At 41.5% G+C, this 14,399-nt stretch overlaps 1 protein-coding gene across 1 annotated transcript in view; it reads right to left on the bottom strand.

The window, feature by feature from the left end:
* DNAI3 (dynein axonemal intermediate chain 3) overlaps window positions 1-14,122 on the bottom strand; it is a 68,992-nt gene extending 54,870 nt beyond the window's left edge. The window contains exons 1-4 of the mRNA XM_004752678.3: window positions 13,962-14,122; window positions 6,078-6,173; window positions 5,625-5,663; window positions 293-474 (exon numbers count right to left, since the gene is read on the bottom strand). Coding sequence (XP_004752735.1) covers window positions 293-474; window positions 5,625-5,663; window positions 6,078-6,159 — 303 coding nt within the window. The 5' untranslated portion in view covers window positions 6,160-6,173; window positions 13,962-14,122. The remainder of the gene's footprint in view (window positions 1-292; window positions 475-5,624; window positions 5,664-6,077; window positions 6,174-13,961) is intronic.
* Window positions 14,123-14,399: the final 277 nt, after the last annotated feature.

Genomic DNA, 14,399 nt, shown 5'->3' with positions numbered 1-14,399 from the left:
TTATGAAGTAAAAAATCGAAGCGGTATAGGAAAATAAGAGTAGATTCCTATTCTAGTTGAAGCTGGGCAAAGATAAGTTTTCCTGGGTGTGAAGCAAGGATCAGTCACTGACCGGTGTTTGCTTTTCACAGAGGTTTATCAAGCAGGGTTCCCTAGGAAAGGTGGGCAAATTCCTTTGTTGGTGGGGGGCATGCCACAGATTTAAATTCAACAATCTCTCTATCTTTTGTTGTCATGTGCCAGAAACCTTTTGAGACAGGACTGAATAAATAAAGAGGGATGTTGTACTTACCTGGATAACTTTTTTGACTGGATAGAAGTCAGATACTGCAGCTCTGTTCTGAAAGTCTGCAAAAATATCTTCTTTTTTGATAAGTTTATAAGGTTGTTCATCTGTGACATCTTCGTCTATTCGGCATTTGAATATTTCCTGGGTCTGGGTAGTTAATACTAAAGGGTAAATTTCCGGATGACCTGGGGAAGGCAAAGTAGAATTTGGACATTAAATGTAACCGCTTAAAATATTAAGAGGAAACATGCAGTTGTTTGCTTTAAATAATTATCTTGGTTAAAATTTTAAAAGACTTTAAAAATCATTGTTCTTATTTTTAAATAAGCCTGTGCATTACAGAAAATGTCAAAAAAGATAAAAAGAAGAAAATAACAATTATCTGTAATACTACCTCTTAAGAGAGCCTCTATTCACAGTATGCTCTATTTCCTCTATCTCAAGCCATCTTCTCATTTTCTTACCCTTCTTATCACCATCAGCTTCCACGGTCCCAGTTTCAGCTCTGGATCTAACCCCAAAACTTCCTCCCCCAAGTCTCCCTCCCAGGGTCCCAGAGCCCACTCCACTCCCATCTTCTCTAGACCCTATAAACCTAGACGTCCTTCCCAGTGGAGAAGAACATGTGGCTTCTCAAAGTGGAATTTGGGGTTTATTTTTCTATAGAAATATTTACCCCCCACCCTAGTGGCTCTATGACACAATTATTCAGGTAATTGAGGAGGGGGTTAATGGCTATATGCATAACGCTGATTATTTGTGGAAATATATTCCAAATCACAATCAGTTGGCATAATAAACATTTGGAATACAAGTTGTTCATGAATTAGGGACCAGCTGCCATTTTTCTCTCCTTGGGAGTTGGAAATGTGGGAGCTGGGATCCAAACTAAGGTCCCTGGCCTCTTACTACCACGCTATGCTTTCTCTCTAATGTGTGGTCACAGCAGAGCATGGGAGAGGGTCCTGCTCCTTCCACACATGTGGCCAGGGAGGTAACAGATCACACTTCATAGGAGCCAGTCAATGGCAGTTACTGACCTAGTAGCTGATAGAGCAGGAGCCACAGACAGACTCAAGGTCCACAGAACTCACTCCTCAGAATCTTACTGTGCCCGTGCCCTACAGACCAGAGTCCTCAATATACATCAATTGCTCTGCATTTTTAAAAACTAAATTTATTTATTTATTTATTTATGGGACAGAGAGAGTGGGAGAGCATAAGTACTAGCGAAAGAAGTGGCAGGCAGAGGAAGAGGAAGAAGCAGGCTCTCCACTGAGTAGGGAGCCTGATGTGGGGCTTGATCCCAGGACCCTGGGATCATGACCTGAGCTGAAAGCAGATGCCTAACCCACTGAGCCACCCAGGGGCCCCAACTGCCCTTGCATTTTGAAACAAACTAATTTAAATAACTCCCATGTGTTTCATCTGTACTTTTTTTTTTCCTTACATTTTGGTTGCTATTTCCTTTTTAAAAGCAGATATAATTGGCTAACAATAAACTGTATATATTTAAAGTGTACACTTTGATAAATATATCAAATGATGTATGATATACTTGATGATTTGATAAATCATCAAATGATGAAGCCATCACCACACCAAGGTAAGAACACACCCATAATCACCCAAAGGTTCCTCCTGTCCCTTCTTCCCTGCCTGCACCCCTAGGCAACCACTGATCTGCTTTCTATTACTATAGCTTAGTTCACTTTTTATGGAATATTTACAAATGCAGCTACACAGTATGTATTCTTTCTGTTTATCTTTTTTTACTTAGCATAATTATTCTGAGATTCATTCATGTTGTTGCATGTAACACCTGGTTCATTCCTTTACATTTCTGACTGGTATTCCATGACTTTGGGTGCCATATCTAGGAAAACTTTGCCTAATCCAAGATCACAAAAAATTTTTCCTATGTTTTCTTCCAGAAGTTTTATAATATTTGGTTTTATAATGAGGTCTATGATCCATTTTGAGTTAATTTTTGTATATGTTGTGAAGTATGGGTTGAAGGTTTTTTGGGTTTTTGTTTTTTGGGGTTTTTTTGCATATAGATATACAATTGTTCCAGCATCATTTGTTGAAAAGACTGTCCTTTCTCCACTGAACTGCCTTTGCACTTTTTTGGAAATCTATTGACCATGTATATGTGAGCTTTGTGTTTCTGCATTCTCACTCATTGGTTTATGTCTTTATAGTATCTTTTAAAAATAGTAACAACAGGGGCGCCTGGGTGGCTCAGTGGGTTAAGCTGCTGCCTTCGCCTCGGGTCATGATCTCAGGGTCCTGGGATCGAGTCCCGCATCGGGCTCTCTGCTTGGCAGAGAGCCTGCTTCCTCCTCTCTCTCTGCCTGCCTCTCTGCCTGCTTGTGATCTCTCTCTGTCAAATAAATAAATAAATAATCTTAAAAAAAAAAATAGTAACAACAGTTAGCGTGAACTGTCTTTGTGACAGCTCCACGTAAGGAAGTGGGCATGTACTGTCTAATTTAACCTACAATAATCTCATGAGATAGCCATGCTACCTTGTTTTTTTTAAATTTTTTTTTAAGGTTTTATTTATTTATTCGACAGACAGAGATCACAAGTAGGCAGAGAGTCAGGCAGAGAGAGAGGAAGGGAAGCAGGCTTCCTGTCAAGCAGAGAGCCCGATGCGGGGCTCCATGTGGGGCTCCATGCAGAGCTCCATGTGGGACTCGATGTGAGGCTTGATCCCAGGACCCTGGGATCACTAACGGAGCCAAAGGCAGAGGCTTTAACCCCTGAGCCACTCAGGTGCCCCTATGCTACCTTGTTTTTCAGACAGGTAGTAGATGTTCAGGGAGGTGAAGTCATTTGTGACCACACCGTCATTAAGTGGCAGAATTATGAACTGAGCCAAGTCTAATTCCCAAACCTGTGCTACTAATCACTTGTGGTAAACAGAATAGAGCCTCCCTGAAAGTGTCCATGTCCTAATCCCTGAAACCTGCGAATTTAAGTTACCTTATATGACAAGATAGACTTGCAGATGTGATGAAATTAAGGAACTTCAGATGGAGAGATCATTGGGCTCCTGCGCAGGGCCCAAGGTAACCACTATGATCCTTATAAGAGGAAAGCAGGAGGGTCAAAGTCAAGGAAGAAGATATGACAAAGAGGCAGAGGTCAAAGACAGAAAGATTAGAAAATGCTACACTGCTGGCCTTGAAAATAGAGGAAAGCACTGAAAGTCCATGAATGCAGAGAGCCTTTAGCTGAAAAAGGTAAGGAAGTGGATCCTCCTTTCAAAGCCTACAGATGGAACCAGTCCTATTAATATCTTGACTTTGACCCAGTGAAAGTAATGTCAGACTCCTGGTTTCCAAAATTGCAAGATAATAAGCTATTTAATTTTTAAACCATTTAATTTAAAATTTTTTTTACTTTTTCTTTTGGTGATTTTGCCAGTCAAAATGGCTCCCAAGCATAGTGCTGAAGTGCCATCTAGTGTTCCTAATGCAAGAAGGCTGGGGTGTGACTTGGGAAAATTCGTGTCTTAGATAAGCATCATTTAGACATGCGTTATAGTGCATTTGGCCATGAGTTCAATGTTAATGAATTGATAATATATATTAAATAAGGTGTCTTTAAACAGAATTGCACATAAAACAAGTTTATGTATTGACTGGCTAATGAAAATGTGACTAGAGGCTCATAGGAACCTAACTCTGTATTTACCCTAGGAGCAATCCAGTGTTGCTAATCCAGTGTTAGCAGCAACTGCATAGAATTTCCAAGAAAAATAAGAATTGACTGTACTTTAATTTCAGAATTAGGATAAGTGCTATGTAAGCAATACAATGGTGCCAGGTGAAGGAGAGGTCAAGGAAGTCCTCTTGCAGAGGTGGGATTGGATCAGATCTAGATCTGAATGGTGAAAAGGAGATAGATGCATAAATATCTGGGGGAAGATCTATTCAGGTATCAGGAGTAGCAAGAACAAAGGCCCTGAGGCAGGAATAACTTTGAGATACTGTCTGCTAAGCAAGGCCGGTGGGATCTAGATTGGGATGGGGGACTGAGGAGAGAGACAGAGAGAGACAAAGAGAGGGAGGCAGAGACAGGACTGCTATAATGGCAAAGTAAAGAGAGTTACTCATAAGAGAGTTTATGCGGGAAAGACACATGACCAGGTAAGTAGAAGCAGTGATACCAGTTGAGGGCCAAGGGACCAATCTGCATAGGAAATGTGGAGGTCTGGACTAAGGCTGCAGATGTGGACATAACATGAAGTGGATGGGATATATTTTAGAGGTGGGATGGTTTTATGGGAATAGGGAAGTGCTGAGGGGGAGAAAGGAATCAAAGACAACTTTAAGTTTTGGGTAAATTATTATTTACCCAAATAATTATACCCAAATAATTTACCCAAATAATTATAATATAATTGTTACCCAAATTATTATTTACTGAAATATTTAATTCAGTAAATTATTTACTGTGCCCTCTTCTAGTGCCATTTACTGTCAGTCGACATCCTCCTGCCATCTCCACTACCCCTCTACTGCCCTGGCCCAAGCCGCCACCTTCTCTTTCGTAGGTTCCTGCAGTAGCTTTTGGACTGGTTTCTGCTTCCATCCCTGAAATTCACAGCTAGATAGCCAGGGTGACACTTTATAAGTCAGACCCCATCACTCTTCTGCTTAAATACCACTTGAGTAGCCTCCATCCTATATGACTCAAAGTCAGAGCCTTTATAACACAGCCTACAAGGCTTTTGGATCTTCTTCTTCCCCAACCCGCACTGTTTCCTCCCTGTCTCTAAACATGAAGGGCATCACCTAAGTCCAATCTAAGAGGAAAGTTTCAACAACAGCCAAAACAAAAGGTCCTAATGGAATAAGATTATTTAGCCTCTGAAAGTAGGAATAACATTAATTTGGTTGTCTAAGTTCTAGTTTATGTGTTTAAAAATTAGCCTCTTCAACTTGAAATACTTGAATCTTACCTTGAAGTACAGGCCAGAGTCTTAAAAATATTATTCTAATGAAAGTAATAACTAACAGACTTACACACTTTCTACTCTCTTCTGTAACCATACCATGTTAGATTTGTGAGAGACTGATCGGTTCAAGTCTATTTCTCAATTTGAAATTCTCTCTTCCACACTTACTTTTTATTCTCTCCTTAAAATTTTTAATTACTTTAAAATTTTAATACTTTTTCACTTTATATTCTAAGTGACATAATATAATTTTAACCCATGTACATCTTCATCAATCACCTCAGTTTGTACTTTTGTTTGCTTATTGCATATTAAAATATTCTAAAACTGGGGTCATAAATTCTAAATTATATTTCCACTTACCCATGCTCTCCATATTTATAGGCTCTCTTTCTTCACTATCTAGAATATAATAAAATGATGTCACATTTGCATTTTTGAATCAAATAAATATAGTAGTTTATTATAGTCTTTTACCAAGCATCAAAGCACCAAGCACAAACATAAATACACAATGAAGATTTAAACTATTTTATGAATGATTAAATAGAATTTGAAAAAATTATCTTTCTTCACAGAGTTATCTTTTAGTGATATATTTGCTATGGCATTCATTATATGACATTTAACAGGTATTCTAATGAAATGAATCAAGCATAGGAATAAATCTCTATATTTTAAATTCCATTTGTGGTTGACTTTACAACAGCAAAATTATGTCATTATTTGATACGTTAAACCTCAGTCATTTTGGCAGCAAATATATATACAAATACTAGATCCATAAAAATCCCATGAATGAAAAACCAATCCTACCAGGTAACATTTGTTTGGTTTTGGTCCGTTTTGATTTTCTTTGGCCGCTGGAGCTCTTTTGTTTTCTAGATTTTGGAGCCATGGTTCTGACTTAGGCTGCATAAAGAGATAATGTCATTAGTAAATTCTGTGTTATAGTTTCAAATAATAAGCATTATCATTCAGTAAAATAGAAGAATATGTTTTCTAAGCTTTGCCTTGGTGAAAGCAACATGTGTCTTCACAGACAGTCCTACTGATAAGATCTTGCCATGCTGGTGGAGGCTTTCAGCGGAAGCACACAGAAGCCACCTGTCAACCATCTTTCATCTTTTCCATCGGCCCTGCTGTGGAAACAGGGCAGAGGAAGGGGTTCCCCCGCCTCCTGCTGCTGCTCCCATCCCAGGGAGCTGCTGTCTGCGGCCCCGGGCCCAGCTCCCCAGCAGCTGCCCCAACAAAACAGGCTGGAAGTCCACAGGCAGGCACAGGCCCATAACATGCATATAGGTACAGAATTTTTAAAATTAACACAATTTAAGTAGTACTTGTGTTCTAGCATGTGTATGTGTAGCCACCATCTCCTTGCTTGTGCTGTGAGAGAGTGCTTCCAAAAGCGTTCTGTGGAATTCTTCATCAGCTTTGGCTGAGGTCATTTGCTAGCACATCGAGTCCTCAACATCTCCACGGTCACCCCTGTCTCATCTCGTTAGATTGTTAGGAGCGTGATTTCAGAGTCTGAGCAGGAAGGTTGAAAAATAGACTCTGCCTTTTACCAGCTGAGTGATCCTTGGCAAATTATATACCTTCTGGGTCTCAGCTTATTCATGCTTAAGGGGAATGATAATAATAAAACCTACCTCACGAGATGGTCGTGATGATTTAATGAAATAAACTTTGGGACGCCTGGATGGTTCAGTCGGTTAAGCATCTGCCTTCGGCTCAGGTCATGATCCCAGGGGTTTGGGATCGAGTCCTGAGAGTCCTGCATCGGGCTCCTTGCTCAGCAGAAAGCCTGTTTCTCCCTCTGCCTGCTGCCCCGCCCTGCTTGTCCTCACTTGTTCTCTCTCTCTTTGACAAATAAATAAAACCTTTAAAAAATTAAAAAAAAAAAAGTTGTATCGCCCTCAACTCAGTCATGTCAGTCAGTGGTGGCCTCATTTTTTTTTTTTTTAATATTTATTTATTTGAGAAAGAGAGCATGAAGCTAGGGACAGAGGGAAAGGGAGAGAGAATCTCGGGCAGACTGCACTGAGTGCTCAGCCCGACATGGGGCTCAGTCTCACCACCCAGAGATCACGACCTGAGCTGAAACCAAGAGTCAGATGCTCAACTAGCTGTGCCATGCAGGCACCCCTGGTTGCTTCATTTTAACAAACCAATATAGATTGAAAATTATTTTGTAGTCCACAGTCAGAATATCCTATCTTTCATTTTATGCCTCATTCCTTGATTACTAAATCTAGACCAAAGCGTGGGAGGGGGGGGAGGGTGTTTGTGATTTACATCTTTTACTTCACATTGTTTGCATGTATTTTTTCAAAATGTAATAATGTAGCTCACGTTTGTTGAGTGTTTGCTATGTGCCAGGCACAGTCTTAAGTACTTCACATGTATTTTTTTATTTAATTTGAGCCACCCTTTTAGATAAGCATTTTATGAATCCTTTTATCTTCATCCCCACTTTATAAGGTGCAAACAGAGGCCAGGGCGATCACAAAGTGTGAGCTGTAAAGCCCACCCAGTCTGGCCCCAATGCCCACACTTTTAATCTTTGTACCAGACCGTCCCTTAGCTTTCAGTGGCAACCGGTCACTGTGTTTCATTACAAATGAAATTATTTAAAATCAGTGGCTTTACCTAAAAGTTATGATTTTATGATTTAATTAGCATTTTAAGATTCTGACAACTTGGGAATTTCTACTTCTCAAGTATCTAGCAGTAAATGGCTCTGACCCAACTTTCCAGCCTGTCAAGTATCCTCCAGCCCTCTTCTCAGCCTCAGTATAATTTCAAATCTTGAACCAAGTCCTTTTTTCAGAAAAGTCTTTATTAATGTACCCCTTTTCATATTCTATTCCACCTACATTTGACTTAAAATACTCAGAACACTCTGGATACCAGCTGGACTCCCCCTTCCTGCATATACACACCTACCTTCACCTCCACCATCAGCAGAATCCCTCCCACAAATATTTATTGAGCAACATTGATGCCCCAAGTTGTTGGTGTTAGCTGTTAGGAATATGGTAGTGAACAAAACAGACAAAACCTTTCCCCTGATAGAGCTTACATTTGCGAGGGAATTCTGGCAATTCTGGGGTAGGGATATGCTTGGCCTATTTGAGAAGACAGCAGGAAGGTTGTGATGGCTGGAGCAGAGAGAGTAAGGGAAGACTTGGAGATGAAGCTGATGGGAGAAGTGACACACCCTAGTACACCACGGTGTATAGTAGTCAACTCTGCGAGGGTAATGAGTGCCCCACACATCTCAGGGACATACAATGACACGTGTTTATTTCTTCCTATGTTCTGTATTATGACTGTGAGGGAGCTGCTGCTTCAAGTCTTACTGACTTCAGCAGGTTTTACCTGAGGACTTGAAAGCGTGGGTTGCTATTTGTTGAGACGCGGGTCCCAGGGAAAGAGCAGACTTGAAAGGGAACGTCAACAATTCAATTGAAGGCATGTGAAGTTAGACTGTAGAGTAGGCAGTAAACTCTAGGACTGACAGAATATACGTGCTTAAAAAAAATGAATTAATGGCTCCTTGGTGTCCTTTTTCCTTCTGCCCTTCTTAGCTTATGCATTTCCAGTCTGAACAAAAGGCTTTTGCTTAAGATCTGTGGAATCACCTGTGTGCATGCTGTTTTCATTTTCTACTGCTGCTCTAACAAAGTAGCAGAAGTTCAGCGTCTTAACTCATATTCATTATCTAATGGTTCTTTAGTTCAGAAGTCTGACATGGCTCTCACTGGGCTAAAAATCAAGCTATCAGCAGGAGTCACCAAGGCTGTGTTCCATTCTTTCTACGGTTCTAAGGGAGAATAGTTCTTTGCCTTTTCGTACTCGAAGCCACCAGTACTTCTCGGCTTGTGGGGCCTCTTCCTCCATCTTCAAACAACCCAACAGCAGTGGGTTAGATCTTTCTCACAGAATATACTCTGACCTTCTCTTCTTATTTCCACTTCCACTTTTTAAGGACCCTTGAGATTACACTGGGTCCACAGAGAGAATATAGGTTACGCTCCCTATTTTATGGTCAGCTGATTAGTAATTTTAATTTCATCTGCAACCTCAATTCCTGTTTGCTATATATGTTAACATATTCACAGTTTCCAAGGATTAAGAGGTGCAGCATTGGTGTTCCGTTTGAATATATAGGTATCAATCTAAGACAGTCACCCCTAGAAATAGTCAAAGTAATCACGTATGCTCAGTCCTTTTTGAAGGCTTATAAAATGATTTGTGGGTACCATTTCCAATATTTCTGGTACCATTTCCAATATTCAGGGGGAAAACAAAGTCCATTTTCCAGCAGTACATTTGAAAACAGAATAAACATTAAATGTGTGCTTCCTTACCAGAAGAGCTCATTTACTATTTTTTAAAAGATTTTATTTATTTATTTATTTGACAGAGAGAGACACAGTGAGAGAGGGAACACAAGTAGGAGGAGTGGGAGAGGGAGAAGCAGGCTTCCCACTGAGCAGGAAGCCTGATGTGGGGCTTGATCCCACCAGGATCATGACCTGAGCTGAAGGCAGATGCCTAACAACTGAGCCACCCAGGCCCCCTCATTTACTGTTTTTACAAATGTTAACCCCTATGTCTAAAATGGTGACTAGTGACCAAGGAAAAAGGAAGACCAGACTGTTCTATAGGCTTTTAGAGGTTCCAATTATTCTTAATTAAAAGCACAGTATTTAAGTTGCTAGGCATCATAGATTTAAAAACTATAGTCTAAACTGAAAAGAAAATGATTAGGGGAGTAACTACTTTACATTGTATTTGTGTTACAGGCAAAATTTCATAGTTTATTTTAGTAACTTCAAATAATAGAAAACCTACCAATATTGTGTCTAGAAAACAAATCAGTTTTCATTGAAGATATCAAGATCAAATGAATAATTTATTCTATACAATTTCAATAAATCCACTTTTTATTCACTGTTTATTTTTTATGCAGATTTTCTTTTAAAAACCAAGTCCCGGGCGCCTGGGTGGCTCAGTGGGTTAAGCCTCTGCCTTCGGCTCAGGTCATGATCTCAGGGTCCTGGGATCAAGCCCCGCATCGGGTTCTCTGCTCAGCAGGGAGCCTGCTTCCTCCTCTCTCTCTGCCTGCCTCTCTGCCTGCTCCTGATCTCTGTCTGTCAAATGAATAAATAAAATCTTTAAAAAAAAAAAAGCAAGTCCCAAATAAAAGATGTTGCTTTAAAATTATGGCAGGTCTTACTAAGACTTTTTATATAAAATCAATTCCATATCTCATGCAGTGAATGTGCTATACTATATTTTCCAAATCTTTTCCCTACTAAAAGGTCATAAGAATTTTCCAGTATAGACATCGCTTTATTTATTTGTTTGTTTGTTTATTTATTTATTTATAAAGATTTTTTTTATTGAAGAGAGAGAGAGAGCACATGGGGTAGGGGGAGAGGAGCAGAGGGGAAAGAATGCCAAGCAGGCTCCATGCCCATTGTGGAGCCCGACTTGGGGCTCGGTCCCACCACCCTGAGATCATGACCTAAGCAGAAATCAAGAGTCAGACGCTTAGGGGCACCAGGTTGACTCAGTGGGTTAAGCCTCTGCCTTCGGCTCCGGTAATGATCTCAGGGTCCTGGGGTGGAGCCCCTCAGCGGGGGGCCTGCTTCCCCTTCTCTCTCTGCCTGGTTCTCTGCCTACTTGTGATCTCTGCCTGTCAAATAAATAAATAAGATCTTTAAAAAAAAAAAAAAAAGGGATCAGATGCTTAACTGACTGAGCTCTCCAGGTGCCCCCAGATATCACTTTATTGAGACGTCCCTGAAATGCTCACCACATTTTTCCTGTTCTCAACTCTTATTATTAAGAGCAGAAACACGCTTCATCTCTCCTTAGAAGAAAGTTAGACTACTCCAGTAGCTTGTATTACATATGGTTTTCAAAGCCACTATAGCTGAATTTCAAAACAGAATGTGTGAACTATAATACTAATAGATATTTCAGCCTTTCATTTACATATTTTTAACATTAAAGCCACTTATATTCTTTGTAAATTAATCCACCCATCCCAGAATATCCTTTTACTACCAGTGTAACAAAGGACACATTTTTTTTTACCTTCTATGTTAGGAGCAAAGGCATTAGGGAGTGCCAAGAGAAGTAAGGACTGAGTAGGCTCTCCATGTAATGGTTCAAAACCTGTGACTGCAGGCCACTGATTTTGAGAGCACTGCATTCAGAGCCTTCTCTGACCTGGTTCCAAACTAACTTCCAAGACTTGTTCGTGACTGTCTCTTTTTATGATGCTGCTGTTATTCAGGAAGGCAACTACTGCAGGTGAAGGGATGAGTGACAAATGATGACTGACGTAACGCAGTGACATAAACAGTTATTAAGCTTCCTCTCTTCACACTATTTTTGCTGTAAAACACACCACCCGTTTACACATTCTCATTTGTTACCTGGATGGACGTGTGGCTTAGGCCCAGCCACGAGACTTTTAATTCTGAGAAGGCCTGTGGAACTGGCACCTTCTCTTCACCGAAGGTCTTCCTTAGAAAGTATTACTTCTCCAGTGTACTTCAATTAGCTGACTTGTCTGGGTGGTCAGGATCTTCTTTTTCTCTTCCCAAAGTATTTGTAAGCTGATGATGCTTGTGTCCCCCCCCCGCCCCTTTTTTAAAGAGATTTGGGATAAGATCCAGGACTCACGTCTTGGGAGCCTGGTAGATATGTCTCCAAGAACTGCTGCTTCATGGTTCATCTCCACCAAGACTCTGACTAAGCTTTAAGATTCTGCTAAGCTATTCAGACATTTTCTGACAAGTTCACAATACCCACCCTCCAGAGATGAACTGTTCGTACCGTGTTTCCCATTGGTCTACTACTCTGGTTTCTCTCCTTCCAAATGACTTTCACCTCTTCCCAAGATTGGATATTTACTTAGTTAAGTTGATGCTCTCCCTCACTTCTGCCTTTGAAATTTCTCCTGAATTCCATGCCCTCTTCTCCATAGCCTCCTCTGGTTCAGGCCTTCACCATGTCCTCCCATACCAGTAGCTCCTAATTACTTTGTGCCATGAACCCCTTTGGCAGCTTGGTGAACCCATGCGTCAAATAAAAACATGAGCTTACAAGGGAGACAGTTATCAAGCTCTTTTTAAAATTATAACAATTCATGTGCTTATTTATTAACACATTAAATAACATGGCCTAGCAGTGGTTCTGATTACTACCTTGATTTTGAAGAAGTGATGAGCATAAATAATACATCTATAATATCCATAAGGTATATGAAAAGAACCATAACTTTTTTTGGTGATAGTCACACATCCTGCTAACACTGCTATGGTTTGTTATAAATGCATATATTTCAATTAGGGATTAGGGAAAAGACACAGGTAATTTTGTTTTTAACCACAGATCCTCCTCCTCGGTCCCCCTGTGTAGATTACGAACATTCAACTTGCTTCCCTGTCTCTGTTCCAAGCGGAACAGTCACCCACCGGGCAGGCCTTTCTAAAACACAGATCTTAACAAGTCACTTCTGTGTATCCTGTGGGATATAATGTGGGTCCCAATTGCCCACAGTAGCATTCTCATCCAGAACTGTACAAATGGAGCTCATCTGAAAAGCAAAGTTTCTAGACCTATTGTGATTCTGCATGTTGGGGTGAGCCTGGTAAGCTGCATTTAAAAAATCACTAGGAGGCACTTTTGCACTAGAGGTAGACAGATGAGACATTGGTAAAGAGGATAGAGTGCAAACGTGTAAGCTTCACCTTGAACACCCTTCACCGTCTGCCTCATCACATTCTCCCTTCCAGTTCTAGTCCAGCCTCACAGGATTACTATCATTCTGCAAACAGTCCCCATACCTTCCCATCTCCCTCTCCGGGGAGCCCTGTTCCTCTCCATCACTTCTGCTCCCTGCCTCGCGCACATTTCTCTGCTTGCTTAAATCCTACTCATTCCTCAAGGCTCAACTCCAATGTGACCTCCTCTCTGAAGCCTCCCCAGCTTTCTCACTCTGGCGGAAACAACCTTAGTCCTCCCTGACACTTTCTAATCACGTTCTATGTAATTATGCCAGGCCTCTGCAAAAGCAGAAGGCCTCGAACTCAAGAACTTCCCGAACAATTGCTGTGACTTCATTCAGCATGCAGCGTACACCGTGGAGAAGGAGGGAGAAATTACTGAGCAGCAGTTAGGCACCGGTGGTCAACAGGAATCCGACGAGGCCCTTAACTTCCAAAGATGTAATGTTCTCCCATTCATCTTCATTCTTCATCTATTCCAGCCCTTTTCTAACAGTCCCGAAGTCACCTAGCGACCTCAGCCCACGCTGATCTCTTCTTTGATCCTCTGTGCCAGAATCATGCTGTTTTCCTTCTCATGCCTCCATCCGCTCCTCCCTCCATCCGTCATTTACTGAGCTCCTACCATTGCGCGGCGATGCGCTGGACAATGCACTGGACGACCTGTGAAGGAGCCACAGCGCCCGCCCTCACAATTCCTAGACGGTCGTTAACGGCTCTCTCCCTGCTATTTGTGTCCCCTGGTAAGGCCGGACGTTCTTTGAAATCAGAGAAAGTTTTGTAGCTTTTTGCAGTCTTCACTGCATCAAGCACATCGCTGGCCCCGCGAGTGTTCTAAATGCTGTTAAAAGGAGTAAAATACTTTCCCATTCAGACCTTCCCTTACCTGGGGCTGCTAACGGAGGGGAAAAGAAGCCTCTTTGCAGTACCCTGGAGAAAGCTCCTCTGGGAGCTGGGGATGAAAGTTTGACTCTCTTCGCAGAAAAACAGGTCCCAAGAGCTCCAACTGCAGCTGCCCTGGCAAGCTGTTGCTATGACACATCCGTTGCCAAGAGGAAAGAGGCGGCTCCTCTGCTGAGATTGACAGAACACCACCACCAGTACAGTGTCCACTCTCCAGCCGTCTCTTCAAGAGCACACTTATGATTGGCTGCTATCATGCTGACGTCATGCAACTTGAGCCGCGGTGAGGTCCCGAGTTTTCCACTGGCAAGGAAGGAGTTGTGCAATCTAGGTTCGTGTATAAGAGAGCGGTGGCTTGGCTTGACCCCAGGACCCACAGCCACGCTTCGCACCCAAAGATGCGACAGGGCAACAGTACCCA

This window comes from Mustela putorius, unplaced genomic scaffold (genome assembly GCF_011764305.1).
Source record: "Mustela putorius furo isolate JIRA1106 unplaced genomic scaffold, ASM1176430v1.1 tig00003853_pilon_pilon_pilon, whole genome shotgun sequence".
Lineage (NCBI taxonomy): Eukaryota > Metazoa > Chordata > Mammalia > Carnivora > Mustelidae > Mustela > Mustela putorius.
Note: the sequence above shows the minus strand (reverse complement) of the source record. Positions and strands in the feature narration are given on the sequence as shown.